This window comes from Pleurodeles waltl, chromosome 8, assembly GCF_031143425.1.
Source record: "Pleurodeles waltl isolate 20211129_DDA chromosome 8, aPleWal1.hap1.20221129, whole genome shotgun sequence".
Classification (NCBI taxonomy): Eukaryota; Metazoa; Chordata; class Amphibia; order Caudata; family Salamandridae; genus Pleurodeles; species Pleurodeles waltl.
Genome location: NC_090447.1, coordinates 1,171,532,948 through 1,171,557,479, shown reverse-complemented (window position 1 = coordinate 1,171,557,479; position 24,532 = coordinate 1,171,532,948). Strand labels below are relative to the sequence as shown.

General features: G+C 42.1%; 1 protein-coding gene across 1 annotated transcript in view; it reads left to right on the top strand.

Annotated features, from left to right (window-relative positions):
* GTF2F2 (general transcription factor IIF subunit 2) overlaps positions 1 to 24,532 on the top strand; it is an 897,640-nt gene that overhangs the window by 526,263 nt on the left and 346,845 nt on the right. Inside the window, exon 6 of the mRNA XM_069205408.1 lies at positions 6,688 to 6,769. Within this exon, the coding sequence (XP_069061509.1) occupies positions 6,688 to 6,769 (82 nt within the window). The remainder of the gene's footprint in view (positions 1 to 6,687; positions 6,770 to 24,532) is intronic.

The following is a 24,532-nucleotide window of genomic DNA, read 5'->3' as shown; positions in this document are numbered from 1 at the left end:
CAGCGCCAAAGCTATTAACAACACTGTGTAATATGTGTACTTATATGTTCACTACACATATTGCCCTTTAGGGATTGCTTATATAACATGGTTATTTAAGTGCAGATAACATAAAACAATGCTTTTGTTTTAAAAAGAGAAAGGTTTATTGAAAACACTGTTCTGCTAGTAAGACAACTTAAATTGGTGCCAATTGCCATGGGAATGTTCAGCTTTCATGAATAGACTGTTGATTAAACAACCATTAGTGTTTGTGCCCAGAGCTAGTTGAACCTGCTGCAAGGATGACAGACCTTAGAATTGGCCCAAATTGTATTAAACAAATTCAGCTTTCACAATTAGACTGTTTGTTAAACAATGGATAGGGAATATTATTTTCAAAACAGCTGCTAGCACTGCAGGGATAGCAATGCACTTTGTTTTCATTTAGAGAATAAAGGTTTTTCTTGGCTTTTATACTAGACTGATGGACACTATTTGCCTGATGACTCGTGAGTTTTGGAATTTGAGCCCTCAAACCTGGGCTCATCGCTGCAGGATCAGCAACCTATTAATGGGGTTCTAAAACCAAGACATGGGGTTTGTGAACCCCACAATAGAAAATTCTGGGCCACCACCTATGTGCCAGAGGTCATGGGAATCTCTGTGTGGCCCCTTTAATTTTTTTTCTTTTTTTGCAGACCGCAAGACCGAGTCCTGCACTTGTAATTGTGGCTGCAAGAGAAAAGTTTCTCTTGTGGCAACCACTCAGAGCCTTCAAGTCAAGTCTGTTGACCTAACTTTGGGTTGGCACACCCGAAATGGACAGTTAGAATCAAGGTACCTAGTCTTAATGACCTTTCTTTAGTTTGAGAATAGGATCTTCAAACTGTCCTCGAACCTTGGTTCAAAGACCGTTTGAGGATTTAAAAAGGCAAGATATTTTTAATTTCTAATTCTTTGATGCGCACTCGAAACATTTTTCAAACACTGTAATGCAGTTTTTGCTGAAGCAAAGAGCAGAATTTCTTACATGAGCCCGATTTGGAAAATCCTACTTTTTTTCCATGGACAGATTTCCATAAAACTTGTCATTTTGACCTTCAACCAGTATCACATTTGGATGCACGCATTTCTTGCACGTTTGTTTGAAAGCACCAAAGTTATTAGCACCCTAAAATGCATTTTGAGTGGAAAATGTAGCTTAACTCATGGGACCTGACATGATAACCCAAAATTATAAGTTGCATAGAGCGGAACATGAAAATGATCCCTGTGTTACCCTCAACTTCAGACTTAATTTAAATGTAAAAGGTGGCAGTGAATCAGTGTGAGAATGGCCTGCTATTAAAGGTGGCAAAAACTAGGGACCTGAATAGCCTAGATGTATACAACTGAGATGGTGGAGTGATGGATGGTGTTGAACTCTGCTGACAGGTTGAAGAGAACCAGGACTGCAAAATCCTCCATCAATTTCAAGCCATTAAACGCCACCAATAAATGTAGTGTTCTGATGAGGCCTAAAATTAATCTGATCGTCCGTCAGCAAGGAGTTCAGCTCAGTAAATCACAAAGCTGTTGTCATTTGTGAAATTAATGAGCTTTCTAGATGCTGATATTAGATTTCTTAAACACGAAACTTTTCTTGGCAGTGCCTAGGGAAATCCTTTTCTGTAATGATGATGCAAATGCATATCCATGAGTAGAAGGAACCTGGTCAAAGACAGATGAGTTTGTCACTTGTAATGTACAGAGGTCATCACATCCACAAGGTAGTGGAAAACCTGCTCAGAAGTTTGACTAATGTTTACAAAATTTAACAGAATTCCTTCACCAGATGTGTAATTTGATCTCATTATTTTACCAAGACAATCTGACTCTACTGAGAAAAGCCTGCTTGTGGGATTCATTTTAACAAATAATTTATCTTTCCTCTAATCAGAAAAGTATAAAACAATAGAATAGACAGCATCTGTAAGAAGCCAGGTCAGAGCCAGAACAGCAATTTTATTTTATTTTATATTTTTTATATTCCAATGATATATTAGAAACTACACCTTTTGCCCTCATTTTTTCAGCATTAGGATCCGGGGTTCATGTTTCTGTGGCTCAACAGGCCTGCTATCTTATAAATAGAATCAATGATCCTGTCACAGGTTCTGTAACTTATGATAGGGACAGAATTCATCAGGTTTTCAAGGAACAGCAAATAAAGATGTTTTTCAAACAGATTCCATGGTGAGTTCACAGGAGGAAATATAGTGTTTGTCTAAAATCCTAATACCCTGTTCAAAGCAAGCATTAAAAGAACAGTTATGTACTCCTGGAGCTGACGTAGCCATAGCAGTTATTGATTTGACAGCTGCTAAGGCTTGTCTAGAAGATACACCTCTGGTCAGAGGGTATAAAACATTTCCACCCTATTAAACTTCCATATTGACAATATTACTTAACAGCATACCGGAGGTGAGATTATTCAACCTTTTCTCAGGAATGGACTTCTAAACAATTTTCTTAAAACAAATAAGTTATTTTTAGAGCCTGGATCCTATTGTCCAATAACATTATGACACAGATTGTAAGATATTTACCTACATTCTGGCCATCTGGCTGTTTAATTCTTCATCTACCTTAATCCATAAAGATAGGACTGGATGTCTCCTGGAACGTTATATAGCCTCCTATGCAACATATTTGTCAGAGACCTCTGATTTATGTGAAACATTAAAAGTTTCTACAAGTATTTTATTGGACGCCAAAGATCTTTCAACCTTGTGATCTATTACCTGTTAGTTTTCTATGTTATTTATTTCAGTCTCCAGTGTATCAATATGTAGGATGTTTTCATGATTCAGGGGTTCTCGCTTCATATGCCTTACTTATTGGTTACATTCCTACCTTGTTAATGCAGAAATATTGTTATCTTTTTGATTGAGATGTGCTAATCCTTGTTTTCTATTTGTATGATGTGAATAAGTATTATGAACTAGGTCACAATACTTGGGCATGCTCTTAGGAATCTGCGATTTGCCGGGTATATGACATGTACTATTGTCTGTGGCTTTGTATGCTGAATTTAATTTATCCTTACTTTTTATGTTCTTATTCTACTGATCTACTTAGTATGTGACTTTGTCGGGCCACCCCATTATTCAACCCATACATTATCTGGACTGCTAATATCTACATACACAGATATCACTGGATGCATCAGGTCACAGCCTGATGATTCAATGTTTTTATTTCATTCAGTTATCTGTTTGGACCACCAATTCTAACATATAGGCATATTATTGGTGGTGTTAGGTTTCAACCCTGTGTATCCATTTCTATCTTTTCTTCTTTGACATTATCCCATTCTCCCCAGGATGGCCGTTGCTGGGATAGGTTGTGCACATTTTCGAGTCCTTTTTCATTGTTGATGGCTTCAGCCGAGCGCATATATTTATTCTCATTTCCTGAGAGCGCATGCGGTTAGTATCTGCGGGCGCTACGGTTTGAGTGTGTGTGTGGTTTTTTTTTTCCCCTCACTAGGTGTTATCTCATTGGTAGCGTTTCCATGCCGCTCAGTTTGTATTCTCTTTTGTTTTCAGATTGCGTACTTTTGCCATGTATGCTTTTGCCCTTTTGGACAGTAGGCCCTCTATTCTAATTGACATCTGCTGATCATATGGCAGTTTGTTCTCTATGGAGACGGCATCCATAGGTATGCAGTTATTCTAAGAACCTATGTGCCATTTCTTAGTACCAGTTGCTATGGTAAAGAATTCATTTGTTGGTTATTCTGTTTCAGCAGTTTACATGGTCATATTATTAATTTGGTTTGAGGACCTTTTCTTCGGGCCTCATGTCTGGTTTGATAGAAATTCCCCTGGGGCCTGGGTGGTCTTCAGGGTGTTTTTTCCCTTATTTAGGTTGGAGTGATTGCTTCCTTTTTGGTAGGTGCCATATTCCGTGTGCGTTGTTCACAGTACTTAAGCATGTTTATTGAATAGCACCTTTCTGCACTAGTTTTGGAACTGGAGTAGCATGTTATGGTATTTATTTCTTATGAGGTTTGAGATTCTTAGGTTCTATACTCTCACCTTTGGACAGGTGGATACAACATGGAAAGATTTTTTTATGCAGGAGTTCTTATACACAATTGTTTTCACCATACATACACGGTTTTCACTTATTGGGCAATCATTATTTGATTTTCTCCTTTTTATTTCTTTCTCTTCTTTCCTTGTTCTTACCTTCCCTCCCAATCCCTTTTTTGTAGGTTTTCTTTTATTACCACTGTGCAATTACCCACAGGCATGCATTACTATGTCCTGATGATGATCCTATAATTTAAAGAGGATCGAAACATCCTTGACATAGACACTATGACGCTTTTGATTATGTACAATTGATTATGGGTGCTAAGGTGTCGTACTATGTACACTGGTGACTCTGTAATTTTGAAATTTTTGTCATACATTTATGCTTGAGTGACTTCTTGTGTGCCCCGTGCGGTGACTTACCCTACAAATTATTTTAATTGTATCAATAAATACATGGATTTAAATATTTGATTTAACAGAGTATCTTTGGTATCATTTTTCTCCCAGTGTATCATTTGCTATATATTCTACTTAGGGACCTGTGTTCCTTACAATACCTCCTGTTATGGCACATATCAAAACTTAGTTTTGCTGCAAACACCCTAGTTTTTTACAGGTAGATTTTGGCAGGTCAAACGTAACAAAAGGTACTAAGGGAATAATGACCAGTAAATACTATAACGTAAATTTTGGTGTGGAAAACATCCAAGTCCTCATGTAAGCCCCATTTGTCGGGCAAAACTCTCTATGGTTTACTCCGTGCACCCAGTGAATTCCAGACACTGAAGTAAGTGTTAGATTTGATCAGATGTGATAAATATTACTTGTTCCTCCGATCCAAGCTTACTCGGGACCTCCGATAGGATGTAAGAGCCCTATCTTTGCTAAGCCCAACAAGAGAAACTTGTCACATTCTGGATTTTTTGCATTTTTTTTGTAACAGTGTCAATCAAGATGTGAAAGCACCACCCCTTTCAATTTGAAGAGAAACACACAAACACCTGTAAAAAGGGGTATTGAGGGGAGAAAGTTCTCATGGAATGTTTTAGATCCAGGAACTTCGTTTAGTCCGGCTGTAGTTAGATTTATATTTTTTACTTGGCGGACACAACCTTCTTGTTCTCAGGGTGCTGTACAGTCAAAAAGCTGTGCAGCACTGTAAGAGGCTGGAAACAATTGAAAAGAATGGCAAATAACGAAGCTGCTGGGATGAAATGACAAATGATTGCTGAAAATGGTGACCATGTACAGCACCGTATCAGTACAGGAGTGCTGCATTTCCACAGTGGCTGGAGCTCGACAGACATTCATATCTACTTGGTAAAATCAGAACATTACCAACCTAATAAAGGCCATGTTACCTAGCAGTTTCACACATGGGCGTTACCCTCCACCCTGTCTTAAATAGTTTCTCTTTCGTAATTTGTCTTGGGGTCCATACTCAGTAGCTTCACATGACATTCACTCAATCACAAAGCTTTCTATTCCACTCGTGGCCATTAAGCATTAGTCTACTCTTTAGGTTGAGCATGGCAGTGCACAAGCGCTGCTTTTCTGATGCGTTGGTACGTATCTAGGCTTTTAACCACGCCCACCGCACACGCATCACTAATACTCGTTCATGGGCTTGCCCTTCAAAAATCCTTTATTTCCGTTGGTAAATGCTTTACGTTTGTCCCTCCTTGGGGCGGTTTAGTTACCGCCTTTGACATCGCCCCAGTTACGTGTCTAATTGCACTTTTGCCGATAGGTTTGACTGCAAGGGATCTTCTTTTTCCTTTTGTGTGCTCCTTCACGCTGATGGCGTGACCCTTTGAACCGGCTCGCCTATGGAAAAGTGTATTACTTTATATTTTCCATTTATGTGGCAAGAAAAGTCGGGTTAGGAGTTTACAATGCTAATAGTTCTAACTCGAGCAAATGCGAGACCCATAGCATTGCAAATGCTTGTCACAGTTACTCTCACTGTGGTCCAGGCCTTTGCTTTTAAACATGTTGCTTTCTTTGGCAGGGGTGTGGAGGGCTCGTCGCAGCATGGAGTGTCTGTCTGGTCTGTGTACAGCTGCTTGTCTTGCAGCACAAATACTACATTGCGTTCCGAAATGTACTTCTTCATGCTATTCAGCCACAATAAATGTCAAGATAGCCACAAAGTTTGCAATATCGCATGGAGTTTTTACTGTGTTGTTCCTGGTTGGTTGACACCTCTTGATACCACCGAGAAGATGGCAGTGCTCTCAAATGTTGAGTAGAGAGGGCATAAGACCTAAAGTATTGTGTGTGTTTGCTGCATAATGTGATCACCTTTTCCATTGACTCTTTTTTTTTTTTTTTAACTTCTTTTAAAATGTTTCATTTTAAGTATCACATTCCATAATGAATTTTGTTTACATTAGTCTTGCAAATGGCAAAATCCCAATCTAGTTGAAAATGAATAGAGCAAAAAGTATTTTCAATAAAGGAAGTTGTATTTAGCATCTAATGCCTTAAAACCTTCTGAATATTTACATAGTACAGTTGGGTTCATTGCATTTATTCAAATTGTTTTTTCCAAATGGCATGAATAGTGAAAGAAACATTTGTAAAGTTAATACATGTATCTGTGTTTTTTCCTTTAAAGATAAACTTGCAATGGAGGGGATCGTTGTACAGCGGGCTGAGTGCAGGGCAGCTGCTAGCGAAAGCTATATGAAGCTCAAGAGGTTGGTGTTTTCATTCTGTTTTTTCAGTGTGTGTGTCGGTGTGTGTGTTCATGACTATCTTTGTTTATATCTGTGTGATTGTAGTGTATGTATAAAAAAAAAATGTATATATATATATATATATATATGTGTGTGTGTGTGTCAGTGGGTTCTGGCTAAACTAGCCTTGATCATGACACCGGCCGCAATATTCTTTTATTTTTATACAAAACATGTGAAACATTAGAAAACAAAAAAGCATACTTCCTAGGGTTACGCAGTGGACGCTATCTTAGACTATACAAGAGTTCATTCATTCTGAACTTGTAAACACATTACAACTGCTACCAATCAACATAGCACCACTTTCATAAACATAGCAGTGATTTATTTTCACTTCATTACTCCAATTTTCATTGGCCGTATTTGAAAATATATAAATGTTCTCACTATCCTAGTGGGTTCTTCTTAATCAATTTGCCAAAAATCCATTAATCTAAGTATGTGCATAGAACTACATACTCTAAAATAATTGGTTATTCCACTTCAGTGCATGAATGTAAATGTGCCAAAATGCCAGGGGTAGCAGAGGGGGCATCATCATTTAACCTTTACTTTCACTCACACACGCTTGCTTACACATACACACACATTTACACATAAACACACATGTTCTCATATAAGCAAACTCACCTGCTAGGGCGCACATAATATATTAAAAATCATTTTTCACTTACCTCTGCTGCCAGGGGGGTCATATTTCAGAAGATTGTAATCGTTATTACACCAATTGTGCATAATAAAATAATATTCACTCAGTGTAATAATGAATTGACAAAAAACAAGGACAGTGGGGCTGCCTTTGTATGCCTGCCACTGTATGCCTGCCACTGACTGTGCCACCGCTGAGGCCAGGGGTTGCAAAGACAGTGCCAGGAATCTCATGGGGCAAGCCAAGGGTCGTGGTTGTGACCCCTGAATGACCTCTGTGCTTTAGTGGGCTCCCATTTGTGTCCAATGATTTCCTCACTCTATACACTTTAAATTGTGTCTCTTAGGTACCCATATTCTTCCAGTTGTTATTCTTAAAGCATATTAAAAACTCTGAAGCCATACTGCAACGTTTTTAACTCCTTTATCAAATTTGATGCAAGGACATGTCACCATATACACTGTAAAGGGAAGTGGCGAAACGCTGGCCAAGATGGCTGGGTAGAGCTATTCACCAGTGCCCAGGATATTCTTTTTCAGTGTCCCAGCCTGCTGCTCACCTCAGGGAATCATATATGAGGCATTGTAGGCTGCTGCTGTCCTGAATGGCTGCTGCTACCACTCTGTGTGGCTGGGACTAGCTCGGCCTATAGCTGCTATAACACCTTACCAGTCACTTGATGACGGTCACAACGCTGGAGACAAGGCTGTGCTACTCTTAGGGATGGCAAAGGGTTTCAGTCGCTTATCCCATCCCAGTGTCTGCCTGTGCCCCACAAAACTCCCAGAGGCCTTGGGGGCTGCTCTGGACCATGGATAGAAACATAGACTAAATCCTATCGGGCGTGGCAGGGCTAATAGCCAAGAGGAGGAGAAGCTGAAGAGCCCTTTCTGAGAACTATGCTGCCTGAGCCATTGCGAGGTTGACCTATTGCTCCATGTCGGATCTCCTTACAACAGCCCCCAAGCCTGACTTGCAGTCTTTGCACCACACGCTGACTACTTGGGAATGTGGTGGCCCCCTGAAGATGTGGGCTGAGGCGTAGCCCAACGATCCACCAGGTACTGAGGAAGTCTCCTCTACTGCGTGCAGGTACTGATGAGCTGGCACTGGGGACGGTGCTGCCTGATGCGTGCATTCTAGCCACTGAAGCCTGACTGCTCGCTATGATTCTCCAAGCAAAACCTCCCCTACCCTACTGTGAGATCATGGTAAGGTGGCCCACTACAATCCTGGAACTCAGAAACCTAACGGTGGAATTCTCCTGGTGGTGGGTCGCTCAGAAATATGAGGCATGCGTCTGGGTCCTGCAGGAGCTGGTAAAGGATTAGTGCTGCTCCATACCTGGTACGATCTTGCCACATAGGTGGCAAGTTCTAGTGAGTGAATCCAGGACTTAGTTTCGCCCTATGACAAACAACATCTACAGAACCTCACCCAGACATTAGTATGGGGACCTCAAACAGGGTAAGTCCCCTTTGAACAGAGGTAGCAGACCTTGGCAAGGGCCAAACAGGCCTCTCAAGTAATGCCAGACACTTGCGTGAGTGAAGATGGGGGGGCATTAAATTAATCGTCTTGGAGATTAAATCTAGTCTCAATGGAATTGACACCAAAATAGACCATCTCAGTGCTAGAAAGGACCTAATGAATGACGGGCTCAATAAACAAGGTGAACACATACAAATGGCTGAATCTAGGATGTTGACTTTAGAAGATGAGCACCCCATTGTTAAAGATACAGTACAACGGCTTGAGCAAGACCTTATGAAGGTAATGACAAAATAAAAAGACTTGGAAACTAGATCATGTGGAAATTATTTGCACATGGTGGGTCTCCTGGAAACTACTGCCAAGACTGATTTGCATATGGCTGGGTACAAACTTAAGTAGCTTGCCGAGCAAACGAATGATGGGTAGGGATGCTACCCTGAGCGATTGCCAGACAAATTACAAGCATTCCTCCAATCACCTTTTGTTTGTTTGAAGATAGAATATACTCAACGGTGCATGACACATACTCCCGCATAGATTTCTGGCTTTCCTCCCAGGGGTTTCTCCCATGAATCACAGAGATCCAGCATCTATCTTGTATACTCTCTGACCATTCTCCGGTGGTATGTGTGTTTGAGCTGCCTAGGGATGCCCCCGCTTCTTGAGCCTGACGCCTTCCCAACAGTCTGCTGGAAGATGCAGTCCTCATCAAAGTTTACAAGATATTACCTAATTTTTTTTAACTTAATGTTGGCTCTGTCCCCCATTTGCGACAATATGGGAAACTTTCAAGTCCTACATTAGAGGGTTCACAGCGAGCAAATATGTTGGAGTTCTGCACTCCATTAGGGCACGATTACTCAATCTAGAGACAGAGATGGCATGACTGGAAAACACTTATGCCTCGAGCAAGGATCCACATACACTTTTCCAATTAGCTGACATCACGCGGGAGCGTAGGGATCTACTGGATAGCGATACACAATTCTTGGCTAGGGACATCAACGCCAGTAGCAGGTTCGCTTTAAACCGGTTTGACAGTCCTACTTCTCATCAAGCCCAAACCTAGAGGGAGGAACATTTACTTTTAACATCAGGTGTGTCCCACCCTGAAATGTTTTCTGGGTTGGGCAGAGCTGGTACTGAATCGCCAAGTATTTATTTCATCACTGATACAGCTCAGAATTTCAGCACCTGGCCAGACTGCTCAGCTTCAGATACGGGCCTCCAGTGAAGCGCTAAAGATGCGCTATGGTTCCTACTGTTAAATCTACCATTTCTTCAACTGTTCCAATGCAGCAAGCACCTGCTGTCAACTAGTACCAGTTCCGTGTGTCTGGCACCCAACCCTCTGATGGTGGTGACACACTTTCCGCCAAATCGATAGACAAACTTGTGGCCAGATTTGTTGATGGTTTGGAGTCTCTCCTATTACCAGTTCTAGAACATCTAGGGGTTATAGAGCAGAAATTGCTGACACCCGACGCAAACACACATCCTCCCTGTCAGATGTATACTGATGTGCATTCACCTATAACCAGTAGGCCCTGGCAAGAGCTGTGTGATGTCAGGGCCTCTGTTTCCGTGATGGGGCTTTTCGTGTGTAGGTGGGTTAGTTCCCCATTCTTCACTAAACTCTGCCTCCTATCAGTTGCATTGTGCTCGAATGGCAGGGGCTGCTGTTAGAGGGAGGGTCAATCCAAGAGGCATTGCCACATCTCCATCTTGAGATCTTCTGGGACCTGCCAATGTAAAAAAAGGGGAGTTGTGACGAGCGAATAAGCAGTACAATGGTATATGACCCTTAAAATGTTGTACTTAATCTTCCACCAGCGCCCAGCCAGCACACAGCAGTTAAGGTGACTGTTCCTCCCCTTATATGGCCCAATCATGCCCACAGCTGAAAAATAAGGTACTATTTTGGCTCCACTCTCAAAGTAATTTTTCTCTTTAGGAGGCCCATAACATTCTGATGGTTCGCAGGGTGAAATGGATTTGTTCTTCCAATGAGGATTTAGAGAGTGACTGTGTGGTAATCCATTTTAGACACGAAAGTTTGACACAAGATCTTCTAGTCAAACATAACCTGATGAGCATTTTGCTGAGTTCTATCACATTATTGCCACAAGGGTTTTCCACAACTGGAATAATCACAGGTGCACAGCTCCTGATCTTAACCACAGTCCTCACCCTGCTAATCTCATACAAATTAGTTCTTGGAATGTGCCTGGTTTTACGAGCAAGTTATCTCCAGATCGGCATAGTTTAGTGACATCTGCACATATAACATGTATACAAGAAACCTGGAGCCTGAATGATGTCCACATTGAGGGTTTTTCTTAAGCAACACTTTCCAGCTCAGATGGAGCTAAATGCAGCTTAGTCGTATTACTAGGTACCCTGCTTCTAGTCAACATCATTAAGACATATACAGGTTCCCTGCATTATAAATGTGTTCTTATATCACACAGGAAAGACTATTAATTGTTAATTGCCAATTTTTATACAACTTTTTAACTTCCACACGTAGTGCAGTACTCACAAAATTAGAGGAAGATCTGACCACTTTCGTCCGTGCACTGATGAATTTGGGCTAGACCAGTTACACTTACTGCATAATTCATACTGCAACACTCAGAATAGCATATTATTCAGATACAGATTAAAATTCCTGGAAGATGAACAACACTACCTCTTGTCAACAATATTTGCTCATAAGTAGGAGAGCTAAAACCACCATTGATTATATTATATTATCTAAAACCTAACTCAGTCAGCAAACCATAACCGGTTGGTCCTCACCTTACGACTTCAAATTAGTAAGCATGTTCTCCACAATATCATAGGTGAAATTGGTGTATCCAGGATCAAATGGTCCACGTTTGAAATGGACTAGCGTTGAACCCTGCCAGTTCTTTAAAAGATTAATAGAAACCAACAAACAGGACTTCAAGTCCTGTTTATCCGAGATAATTATAGGGCTATCCATACAGCTTTTCGAAACCTCACAACCTCTGTTATTACTCCACTTTCACAAAGACCTAGGCCAGCCGGGCTGATGTGACCAATCCTGTCTCAAAGCATCATCAAAACAGCTACGATTAGCCCTTAATGCATCCCTCAGAGACTCTTTTGATTGAGGTTCTTAGAAAACTATATATGGAGGCACTATATGCTAGAAGAAAAGATGCCACAGGAGGAGGCCTGGGCACGCTGGAAGAAGCTGCTGTCACTAATAGTCTTGTTCTGGAAGACCATCAACTCTCCTTTTTTGAAAAATAACACAGCCACAGATTTAGACTTGCATGTACTGATGTAGGCATGGGTTGATCATTTTTCAAACATTGTTAGTCCTTCATCTACACCAGATCCTTTATATAAGAATTTAACCCAAATGGGCCCAACTCTCACTGAGTGCAAGCCAATAACGTTCAGTTTAGATAAAGTCATTAGTGCCATTGAGAAAAATGCCAGGGGGAAAGCAGCAGGACCAGATGGCATCCCAGTCAACCTGTTTTATCCTTTTGCCGGACTTACGGGCCTCAATTGTAACACAAGTTTTGAATGCAGCAGTAAATAGTTAGAATCCAACAACCTGGGTAGAATCACTGGTAATTTAGATTTTGCAGAGGGCTCTAAATGTGATTGCAAATGCTACCACACCATTTCCCTCCTGGACTTATCTGCCAAGATTCTTGGTAGCGCAGTCTTGGAAAGGCTAGAACAGTGGTTACCAACCTGTGGTCCAGGGACCCCTGGGGGTCCGCTAAGCCTCCTATGGGGTCCGCTACAGCTTAGAAAATTAAACAGCATTAACCGATTAGGTCCCCAGTTTACAGAAATGATTTAGTGGGGGATCGCCATACTCCAATAATGAGTCAGTGGGAGTAATCATAAAGTGGGGGTCCACAGAAGTCAAAAGGTTGGGAACCACTGGGCTAGAAGATTGGGCTGAGGCCAACAGTGTGCTTACATGTCCCAATATGAGTTCAAGAGGAGCCTGGGCGTGTGCAACAATGCATCAACCTAGACCTTCCAATAGGGATATATATGAGGACCAAGACTGACCATCTTTATCCAGTTTTTTTATCCAGTGCTTTTGATTTGGTAAATCATTCAGTTTTGTGGCAGACCTTGTCTTCCTGGGTGCACCGTCTGAAATTCTGTCTTTACAATCTCAGTTTTATAGGAACCTATCTGCAGCGGTGCACTATGGACCCAATGGGGGAGTGATCCTCATCATTCAGTATTCGGAGAGGAGTTAGGCAGGGGTGGGTGCTGGCTCCGTTTCTCTTCTTTCTTTATAGAAATAATGTGGACAGAGTGCAACAGGGCGTGGCTGCTGACTTTCCACCAGCAAAAGGAAGGGCATTGACGGACCTCCTGTACATCGACGAGGCTGGGCTAATGTGAAAGACCGTTAATGGCCTTCAATGTCTAATGGATAGCTTCACAGAATTTATGGAGGAGAGGGAACTTAAAATAAACCTAAAGAAAACGTAGCAATGATCTGTGGAGAGGGTGTGTGTAAGTCACAGTCACTAAATTAATGGCACACAGATCACAAGGGCCACATCATTCTATCTGGGCATTCTTTTTACTTCCAGTGGTTCCTGGACAAGGCATATTGAAAACCATTGGCTAAAGATGGTGCAGGGCTGCAAGGGAATTTTTAGGTTTGCCTCTAGATTGCGTTGTAAACCAGTCAGGGAAATGGTCACAATTTACGGAGCCAAATGTATTTCTGTGGCCTCTTATGATAGGCTTTAGGATTATGAAAAACACAACATTTTGCAAACCCAAGAGAACATTTTTCTTTGGTGACTACTTGCTGTTCCTTGGTATACACTGGTGGATACAGTATACACGAAACTTGGCACGCTACTCCTGGAAGACCTCTTAATGATGAAACCTGTACAGTTGTGGCACTGAATTTGGAGCAAAGAGGAGACTGGGTTTACAAATCCATTTTTAGGGTCGAGCCTGTGATAGCATGTGCTAGTGCATGTGTATCGCTAGTGAGATGCTGTTGTAGTTGAAAAAGGGCTTGGAGCCCGCCTGTAGCTTAACATTTGTTGCCTTGTCTGGCACTCTTCTTTACAGCCGAATAATTCATCACTGGAGGTCATACCATCAATTTAGTTCCCGTCTGTGGAGCAGAGACCTAGCACTAATTGATTAGTGCTCCTCCACTGCTCCAGACAGGATTGAGGCACTATTTTGTTCTTTTAACTTTTAGTGCCCTGCAAACTGAAAGTACGTGACTGGCAAAAACATGCCCAGCAGGAGGAAAAAACCTAAAAAGTTGTATTTTCTATAGTGTACTTTTTGTTATTTTATCAAGCCTTCTATCACTTTGCACATGTTTTGTTTTTGTTCGGGGCACTGTTCTCCATCATCTTGTTCTAAATATGGCAAAGCAACATTGTTTCTTCCTTATGTATAATTGTTGAAATTATACTTTAACACATAATCGTGCAGTGTCTCCCCATCCACCCCACTCCAATTCAATCCGCCCCATCCATTCCAAACCACACACCCCTAACACTCCAGTCCACGACACTCCAATCCTCCCGACCCATTCCACTCCAATCCCAAACAATCCACCCCACTGCAATCCAAACAATCTGCTCCACTCCAAAACAATCTGCTCCACTCCAGTGCAAAAAGAACTGCCCCACCCCAATCCAAAACAATCTGCACCACTCCAATCCAAAACAATCTGCCCACTCCACTCCAAAACAATCTGCCTCACTCCAATCCAAAACAATATGGCCCAATCTAAAACAATCTACCCCTCTCCAGTTCCCATACTCTAATCCAGTCGTCCCCACACTAATCCAGTCATCCCCACACTAATCCAGTCGTCCCCACCCTAATCCAGGCCACCCCATCCCAATTTGCCCCACTCCAGTCCAAAACAATCTGCCTACTCCATTCCAAAACATTCTGCCCCACTCCAATCTAAAGCAATCTGGCCCACTCCAGTCTGCCCCACCTCACTTCAAAACAATCTGCCCCACTCTAATCCAAAACAATCTGCCCCACTACAGTCCAGAACAATATGCCTCACTACAATCTCTCCCAATAAAAATCATCACAACAATCTGCCCCGATCCAATCTGCCCCATTCCAATCCAAAACAGTCTGCCCAATCCAATCCCATACCATCTGCCCCACTCCACCCTGCCCGCACCAATTAAAACAATATGCACCACTCCAATCCAACAGTCTACCCCACTCCAGTCCACCCAACTCCAATCCACAACACTACCACACTCAATCTAAAACATTCTGCCCCACTCCAATCCAAAACAGCCTGCCCCACCCTAATCTAAAACAATCTGCCCCACTCCAAACCAAAACAATCTGCCCCACTTCAATTCCCCCACTCCAATCCAGTCCACCCCACTCCAATCCAGTCCATCTCACCTGAATCTGCCCCACTCCAGTCTGCCCCACTCCAGTCCAAAACAATCTGCCCCACTCCAGTCCAAAACAATCTCCCCCACTCCATTCCAAACCAGTCTGCCCCACTCCATTCCAAACCAGTCTGCTTCACTCCATTCCAAACCAGTCTGCCTCACTCCATTCCAAACCAGTCCTATCACTTCAGTCCAATCCACCCACCCCAATCCAATCTAATCACCCAACTCCAATCCGCCTCATCCCATTTAAGTCCACCCCACTCTACTCCAATCCACCCCACTACCTCAGTCCACTGCAACCCAAACCACCCTTATCCACTGCACGCCACAACACTCTTTGCCAGTGAACTATTGAACTGTACTCTTTCACTCTTCCACTCTGACACTCCACACCACTAAATTTTAGCCATGCTGTAGAGCAGCCACACTGATGTACAACATGGCAAAAACACATTTCAAAAGCCAATAACGTTTGTATAGGCAAGACCTATTGGCTTTGCCAATGCCTGTATTGAATTGTTTAAGGTTAGACAAGGTACAGAGAATCCTGTGGCTCTTGGGCATTTCCAGAGAGCTGGCCCAGCTCAACGATCCCTTGTTAGATGGACCAGACAGTACAATGCACTTCAGTAAGAGGGAACTAGATTTGATATTACTCAATCACTAGACGTGCCAAAGGCATCCTCAGGCCCTCTGTAGATACATACCTATCTGTGGCACCAAACAAAGGTTTATAGAAGTACCTGTTAATTACATCAAACATTAAACATTGTTTTGTCCTGACATGATTAAGCCTGGGCACAGTCCAAATGCTGGTGGCCTTCCCGAAAATGAAGGTATGTCCAGAGGCGGCTGTAAAATGTGGTTGTGACGAAAGATCGTCCCAAACCACAATGCATTTCATTTTATTTTGTATCTCTTAAACTGATATTAGGGCATTATGTCTAAAACCGTTGTTTATAGCTAAAATATGAGGAAGGTTCTGGTAACTTACCTGTTTCTGTGTTTCTTCCAGGATTTAAATATGTGTTTCAGAGTTTCTTATTTAATTTGGAACGCTGTTCATATCAGGGAACATAGGAATCCTTTGTAACAAATTTCTCTGCCTTGAGACACTTGTGGATCTCTTGTTTATTTTTTTAAATTGTAATATCAGGCTAATCACCTTGTTTTACATCAACATTGTGGACCCTAATTAGAGGCTTTTGTTGCATAGAATATAGAGGTTTACCTGTTCTTTTTTTTTTTTTGTATTTTTTCTTCAACAAGAAATTTATGGGATGGGCTACTTCGCACAATATGTGCTCTTAGGCATGCCAAGCTCCACCTGAATTAACAAATACGCAATAGCACTTTCTCTGACTCTATGGATCTTTGTTACTTGCTTGTCTATTTGCTTATATGGTTTTGCACCTTATGCTGAGACGAAAGACTTAACTTCTTGTATATGACATTATTTGTATGCATTTCAATCATGATGACCTTTGAATTGTCTTCCTATGAACTGCTATATCTTGTTTTTTTGGTGATGATTCAGGTTATCCATTGGATTGCTGTTAAGATGAGGACTGTTTATATGTAACTTGGAATTGCTGCATGCTCTTTTTTTTTTTTTTTTTTTAACCAAATAAAGAATAATGTGTGATTTTGCAGAACATCAAAAGTAGTTTTCCAATACATCATTTTAAACCCCGGAAAGGGTATTGAGCTGCATCTGACTTGGGCAAATACCTATCAGCAGTTTTCGCTGATAGGTATTTGCCCAGCACCTTGCACGTTATGGTTGCGTCTCCAGAACCAGTCAGGCATACAGTAAGCCTAGACGTTTGCCCTGTGATGGCTTCTCTGTACAATCTATTCTGCCACCTTTGCTATGTTGTAAGTTCTATTTTAGTATTAGGAATCCAATATTTTTACCATTTTAAAGGGAACTATAGACAGTAGAAACAAGCTATGTTTTATTTACAGTCACTACCCTTTGTGATTGCTTGTCTAACAGCAGTTAATTCAGTGTGTAATTAAACACAGGAAATACGGCTTCCGGAGAAATTCACCTGTTTGATGCAGTTTATTTTTAAAATTGTACGTGTTTTAATCTGTTATCTTAGCCTAATGTTCTCATTCAATCTTGTGATACGTATTTGTGGATCAATTATTTTTTATTGTTATTGCACCTGTCTGTTATGGCCTTTCTGGCCAAATAAATTTATTTGACTGACTTAATATTCTTGGTCAAAACTGTCTCAACGAAGCAATACCAGTCCTGATTTTACATTCCTTTACTTGGTTTAGGTATTTGTACCTCATTCTTGAATTGTTGATGTTTGAGGTGTCATTTTGCATTAACCTGTTCCGTGCGTCAGACAGCTGGGAGCTGTGGGTCGGATGGCTGGTAGCCGTCCAGAGTCACAGTGCTCGTGTGCGTGGGACGAGCCCCAGCCACCCTCGCATATGAGTCAGGAAATCCCTTGGGGGGGGAAGGGGTTGGGTTACCAGAGGGATTCACTGCTGCTGAAAACAGCCTCAGGAGGTGGGGAACAGCTTCCCTACCGTCCAATGCTATTTTTGTTTTTCAGAGTTTTTTTGGTTTTTATGGAAATGACAAATAGGCGCAATGACATAATTTCTCTGAAATTGAAAGTGACCTAAACCGATTGGCTCATTTCACTTTCTCTGTATCGGTGCTCGTGGGGCTATCTCAGCCCCCCAAGCACCAGTCCAGACGGGATATGTATTGTTAGATAGGGGAGAATCCCCCCTTTCGAATGGTACCCCTTCCAATTGGATTCCTGCTTGAGGATCACCCACGGAGGACAATCCCCAAACAGGGATTCACTCCATTAGGCACCAGGGAGTAGGAGAGGCCCCTTGGGCAAGGGCTTTTGCTCCCCCTATATTTTTTGGGTATAATTCAGTCTTTCTGCCCCCTGGAGCAGAAAGCCCACTAGACACTAGGGAAGACTTTTTTATTATTATTATTATTTTTTTTATTTTTTTAAAAGAGGGGTGTGGTAATGTAAATGGGGATAAAGTCTTTCTGCCCCGATAAACAATTTCGATTTCTCTACAATATGTTTTGGGCCCTTCCCTGTCATGGGCACTAGGCCTATCCACACAAATGAGGTACCAGTTTTATTGAGAGACTTGGGGGAATGCTGGGTGGAAGGAGGTTTGTGGCTCCCCTCAGATTCCAGAACTTTCCATCACAGAAATGTGAGGCAAATGTGTTTTTTAGACACATTTTGAGGTTTGCAAGGGATTCTGGGTAACAGAACCTGGTGGGTGCCATGCAAGTCACTCCCATCCTGGATTCCGCTGGGTGTCTAGTTTTAAAAAATGTACGGGTTTGCTACGTTTCGCTAGGTGCTGGCTCAGCTGGAGACCAAAATCCACAAGCTAGGCACACTGCAAAAAAGAAAGTCCATTTTGGATGGAAAAATGTGATGGGTCCATGTTGTGTTTTGAGCTGTTTCTGGTGCCGGGAACTAGGCCTACTCACACAATTGAGGTACCATTTTTATTGGGAGGCTTGGGGGAACACAGAATAGTATTATTACCAATTGTCTTTCTCTGTATTTGCGCCTTCCAAATGTAAGACTGTGTGTAAGAAAGAAGTCATTTTGAGAAATACCTTCTAATTCACATGCTAGTTGGGTACCCCCAAATTCAGAGATGTGCAAAGAACCACTGATTCTAAACTCCATTTAGCAGTCAAGAAATTACTGGTGATGGAGTTTTTGTTTTCCTTTTTAGGCGCATGGAGCCACTGGACCTTGTTTGTTTTGAGAGGGTGGGGGAGTTTGTAAGATATTTGACACAGTCGCCGAAGAGCATTTTCTCTACCAGTTCCTGGTAGGTTCTGATGAAGCTTTCTAGGTCTTTTGGTGCATTAAGCCTCTGTGACATTGGGGCCAGCTTCTTCTTGATAGATTGGTGTTCTAACATCATAGAAGTTTGCCATTTTTTCTATGGTGATCATTTTATCACCGCAACCTGTTTTTATCTCTGACTTATAGTTCTACGCAGTAGCACGTTTTGTTAATTGTGTATTGTATGTCAAGCAAGAATGAACACCTGGGCAGCAAACTATTGTCTTAAATGTAGTCAGTCACGGATTGAATCCTGTGGGAGTTGAATATTGGTGTGAGTGTCGTGAGTACCAGGATAGTGTTCAAGGTCTGAACGAAATTATTTTCAAGGAGCAATGGTTCCAGTACTGTGCGCTTCTAAACTTCCCTTTCAAAACCATGTGAATGGATCAGGGCACCCTTTGCTCTTCAGGCTTCTTGGTAATCTGCACAGTTACACCCCATTCACTAAGTTTTGCATTAAAATCTATGCGTATACAGATGAGACAGTGTTAATGGTTTGCAATGTGAATTTTCATGTCCTTGTGTGAAATAATAATAATGAAATAGAGTAAAAGTTATTATGTCATCACTGCTGCAGTGGTTCTGGAAAGGACGTATCAATGTACTCGAAGAAACAACCAGGGAGATCACCAGGGTTGAATTCACTGCATGGTTAGTTCTTGTTGACTGACATGAACACCTGCCAAAGTCCTCCTGCTTTTGTTTTAGATAGCTTGTAAAGTGTGACCGGTGGACTCTTGAGGTTCCCAAGTTGATAGTAACCCGGTTTCCTGCAAGCCCATGATTGAGTGGTTATCAGGTTCCTCTTTTTCTGTAGATCCTGTGATCATCAATGAAATCAGGGACCCATTTCTATGCTTTTCCTGTCATCCATGAAGTTGCTTATGTTGCTAGTCCGGAGCTAGAATTTGGTTTGAGCTTCAAACATTTGGTGGCAGTTGCAGGTTTAATAGATGCAGAATTTCACTGGTTAATTGTTGTGAGTTACTGACTTGTGAAGATTCTGTTCATTACTCTGAGGAGGCTACATCTCAAAGCCACGGTTCTCTTGTGTGGCAAAGCTTTAACCTTTACTTGGCTCCTGGTTTACATTTTGTTTTTCCTGTGAGCAGGACACTCTGGTATTCATCCATGTCTGATGTTTGTTTGTTGCCACTGTTTTACGGCTGGTTTATTATGTACTTGGAGACCAAGACTCTTTTTACCTCTTTAGTACATTGTATCATCTCCATACTGCCTCTACAACTGTGTGGGTCTGATATTCTGCTTTGTAAATCTTGGGCCCGTAGATACTTGCTCCTGTAGATTGCTTCCTGCTGAATTGACAGATTTTCCTGCAATGAAGACAGCTTATGCTTTGCTCCCGATAAGGTTTCTAGTGAGCTGGTGAATGGCTAAGTAATTTTTACTTAGCTGATAAAAGTGCTTGGGTCCGTGCCCGCCAATACATAGTTTGTGTCTTTGCTCACTGTGTTTTCCCTTATTGGTCCTGCTTAGACAATCAAGAATCAGAAGTTTATTTCAAAAGGATTCCTTGTTCTCAGGCTTTGTATTTACTGGCACATTGATGAAATTTCTTGAGTCGTTAATATTTGTAAGGATTTTCCTTGTTTCGTCTCCATGGGTGAGGGAGTTCAATCCAGTATGCACTCGGGTTGTAATCGTTTAGGCTGTAGGATAACTTCATCTGACAGTGATGTCTAAGAGTAATCTACTTTTTCTATGTACATTGCATTTACTAGAGTTTTTATCCTGGCATCACCAAATATGAAATGTTTCTTTTCACTCCTAAATTACAACTCCGTTCTAGGTGTTACTGTGATCATCATTGATCTCTGGCTGAATTTAGTGAGTCCTTTGAGCCTGTGTGGGTGTCTGTTGTTATTGCTTTCCAGGTCTTTCCTACTTTTTGTCATCCTTGCTCATTTTCATTCAGTGTTTGCACTACTGTTTTTTCATATGCTTTCGAAAAAGTCTTCGTAGTGTCTTTCTGAGTGAATTTCCAATTTATTGTGTTGATTGGATTAGATTCTTGATTTTGAGATTTTCTGTGTGAAGATTTACATCTTCTTTCACATCATGTACCCCAGTTTTGATTTTTAGGAGTAGATTTTGAATATCACCGATTGCGGTAGGACTCCCTGGAGAAGTGAGCCTTTGATTTTCAGCATCAGTTAATTCTGGGGTCACACCATTTTTGACCAAAGTTACAGATGGGTTCTTTGATTGCCATTAAAAAATTAGGCCTTATTTTGTGAAATTCTCTATTCCTCTGCAATGACTTGTGACGGTATTGTATTTTGATCACTATGAGGCTGTCTGTTTGCATCAAGGAAAGAATGTGTATATTTGAGTAGGTCCTTAATGATGAGAGGATTGTGAGTAATGCCTAAAGTGGTCGCTCATTTAAGGGTTGCTTGATGTTCTAAGCCACCAATGTCCTCTGGAGGCACTGTCCTGAGCCCTGTGTGATTTCAGTTAAATTTCCCTTCTTATACTCTGTGGCTGGTTTCTAAGGTGTTAGAGAACTAGTAGGCATTGATTGTTGATTGGTTGATCCCTCAGACTCTGGCTCCTGATGGTTTGCATCTTGATTCTGCCATTCATCTTTGCTGAGTTTCCATGCCTGTTGCTCTTCACTAGAGGGATGAGCCCTAAGCAAAGGTATAGATTTTCATTTTTTTTGTGTTTTATTTCTGTGAATCCTTGAAATTCTAATTCAGCATCAAGCCGGCAGCAGGTCTCTCACACAATGGTTTCTTTTGGTCCATGGAACAAGAATGCTCTCCTGTTTGATTTGTCCTGTTTTAATCTGTTATGTTCAAACCATAATTGCCTGTTAGTTGATGATGTGGATGTTCTATGTTCCATGCCAACTGCTGGATCATTCTTTTGCATGGGGCTTTTGTCATGCACTACAAAGTCAAGTTTCTTGTCTACTGCTGGTCTGTATTGGAATATGCCTGTATTGTGGGCCAGTGGTTTTACCACAATCACCTTGTTTATTTCTCCTTTGTTTTTTTTCCTCCATTGTTCTCCAGCCTGTGTCTACAAGCTCTGTGATTCCTCTCATGTCTGTGTCATGGCTAGTTGCGCTGTATTATCCTGTGCTGTGGCATCCATCCTAGGCCCAGAGTGCGACTTCAGAATCTAAGCAAGGTGACCTGCAATAATGTAGCCCAAAACATTTGCAGCTTGCATTTGCCTCCTTATGCATCTGGGTGCCAAAGTCTAGTGCTATAGTTGTCTTGGTTTATGCATGGGTCTAGAGATAGGCTAGTTGCAAGTCTTTCTTCGTATTATTGTCATAATTGTTTTCTGGCTTCCAGTGCCTCATTTGCCATACTAAAGGTCCATTGTATTTCACTTTGCAATTGGCTTGTTGCCTCATTCATGGAACTTCCCTGGAGTACTGCAATTTACTAGTGTATTTCACCCGTATCCTTGGGCTCTCACATTAGTATCACCTGATGTTGACAGGTCAGAGGAGCAGACTGATATAAATGCTAATGTAGATGCTATAATAGATGCTGTAACCCTGCTCTTCTACTTCTCTATAATGTTTTGCCCTGGTGGCCAGAGGACCCCCTCCCCTGGGCATTAGAGGGTGAAGGCCGCGTGCCCCTGGGCATTGGAGGGTAAATGCTGTGGAAGCTGGAAGGAGCAGGACTTATCAGACGAGGAAGGGTACAATGTGACACATGCTAAACCTGCAGCTACTCCAGGCACCCCTACTGTCACCAGTGACCACATCTGTTGTGGTGCTACTGCAACTAGTCTGAGAGTTTACTGAGGGTTCACATTGTCGCTTTTAGTAGCATAGTACAATTCAGAAATCTGTGATGCATAGTCATTCTACAAGCCCTGACCCTAAAATAATTTTATTTTGAATAGTACAGTTTAATTAATATTTCTAAGCGCTTATCTGAACCCTATTTTATCCCTAACATTTATTACGTTAGCATACTTTTTAATATTCTTATCTTTTAGTGTATTTGTTATTTTGTAAACATTAAATAGTAAAATAATGTTTCTCCAGAAAGGGCTGTTAAACCTCCCCAGCCCCTACAATTTTAGTTATTTGTAAATTACAATATTACATTGCCTTTTTCATGAGCAGAACCCCCTGTGCACCATTAGGTGGTGTCGATCGACTCCACGTCCATCGTCCGCACTGGAAATGATGTTGCGGGTCCTAACTAGGCGCCACCCTGGTGCTATGATGTCAGTTCTATTCTTTCCACTCCAGCTAGGTGCTGATCCGAAGAGAGCTACCCCACACTCGAATTTGACTGGCTTTGATTTTGACTATTTGTCAAATATTTTTTGAGTTTACTTCTGGTGCATCGAGGATGTCTTTAGAAAGACAGGATTCAAGCACCTCGAGTCCTGTCATCGAACGATGTCCATGACTGATCCCCATATCATGTGTGTTTGGTGCTTGAAGCATGACTATGACCCAAAGTCGTGCTCCGGGTGTAGGGCCATGCATCCCAAGGCTTTAGGAAGCAGTTCCTGAAGCTGATGGCGGACTAGTGGTCAACTGGACGCAAGTTGAGATCCTGGTCGTGAGGAAGGTCCCAAGATCAGTTTCTGACTCCGAAGTCATCACCGTCCCAAGTCCCCCGGACAATCAGGTAAGTCAAGGCTCAAGAAAAAATCCAAGAAGTCAAAGAGCTCCTCGATTTCTCCTCCTCTGTCGGCCGACAAGACGAAGGAGCGATGGCACTCTAAGCCTCGTTCTAAAGAACCTGGTCCGACTTCATTCCTTCCCAAGTTTCCGGGAGCCAGAGCAACCCCAGACAAACCCCGAGAGTTCTATGAGGCCATGCACCTAATTTTTGTGCAGCCCGGCACCCTCTGGAGCGCCTTTGGGCTCCACAGAGTCAGATAGGACGCCATCGGGTTCTGCGTCCTTGGCTACAGCCTCGGCTCCAAGGGGTTCCCAGGGATCCAGTGGGGGATTTAAACTGGCACCAGTTGTACCACTTCGACCTTCCCTGACACCTGTCCCGATGTGGCACAATCCCCATTGTCATCGCTGCCTCTGACACGGAGCTGGATGGGCGTCCTCTGACTCTGGCGTTGGCAGGAACTTTGCCTTGATCGGATCCTGAGCTCTTTCGCTGTGGGCTAGACTTCTGTAATGAATGGAGGGGTCCTTGGACCCTTTAGAATACCAGCCCCAAAAAGAAATGGACTGGCGTGAAGACATGGGTGAAGCCAGCAAACCGGATAGTTCTCCGGATACTAGTATGCTTTCTCCCCCTACTGTGGC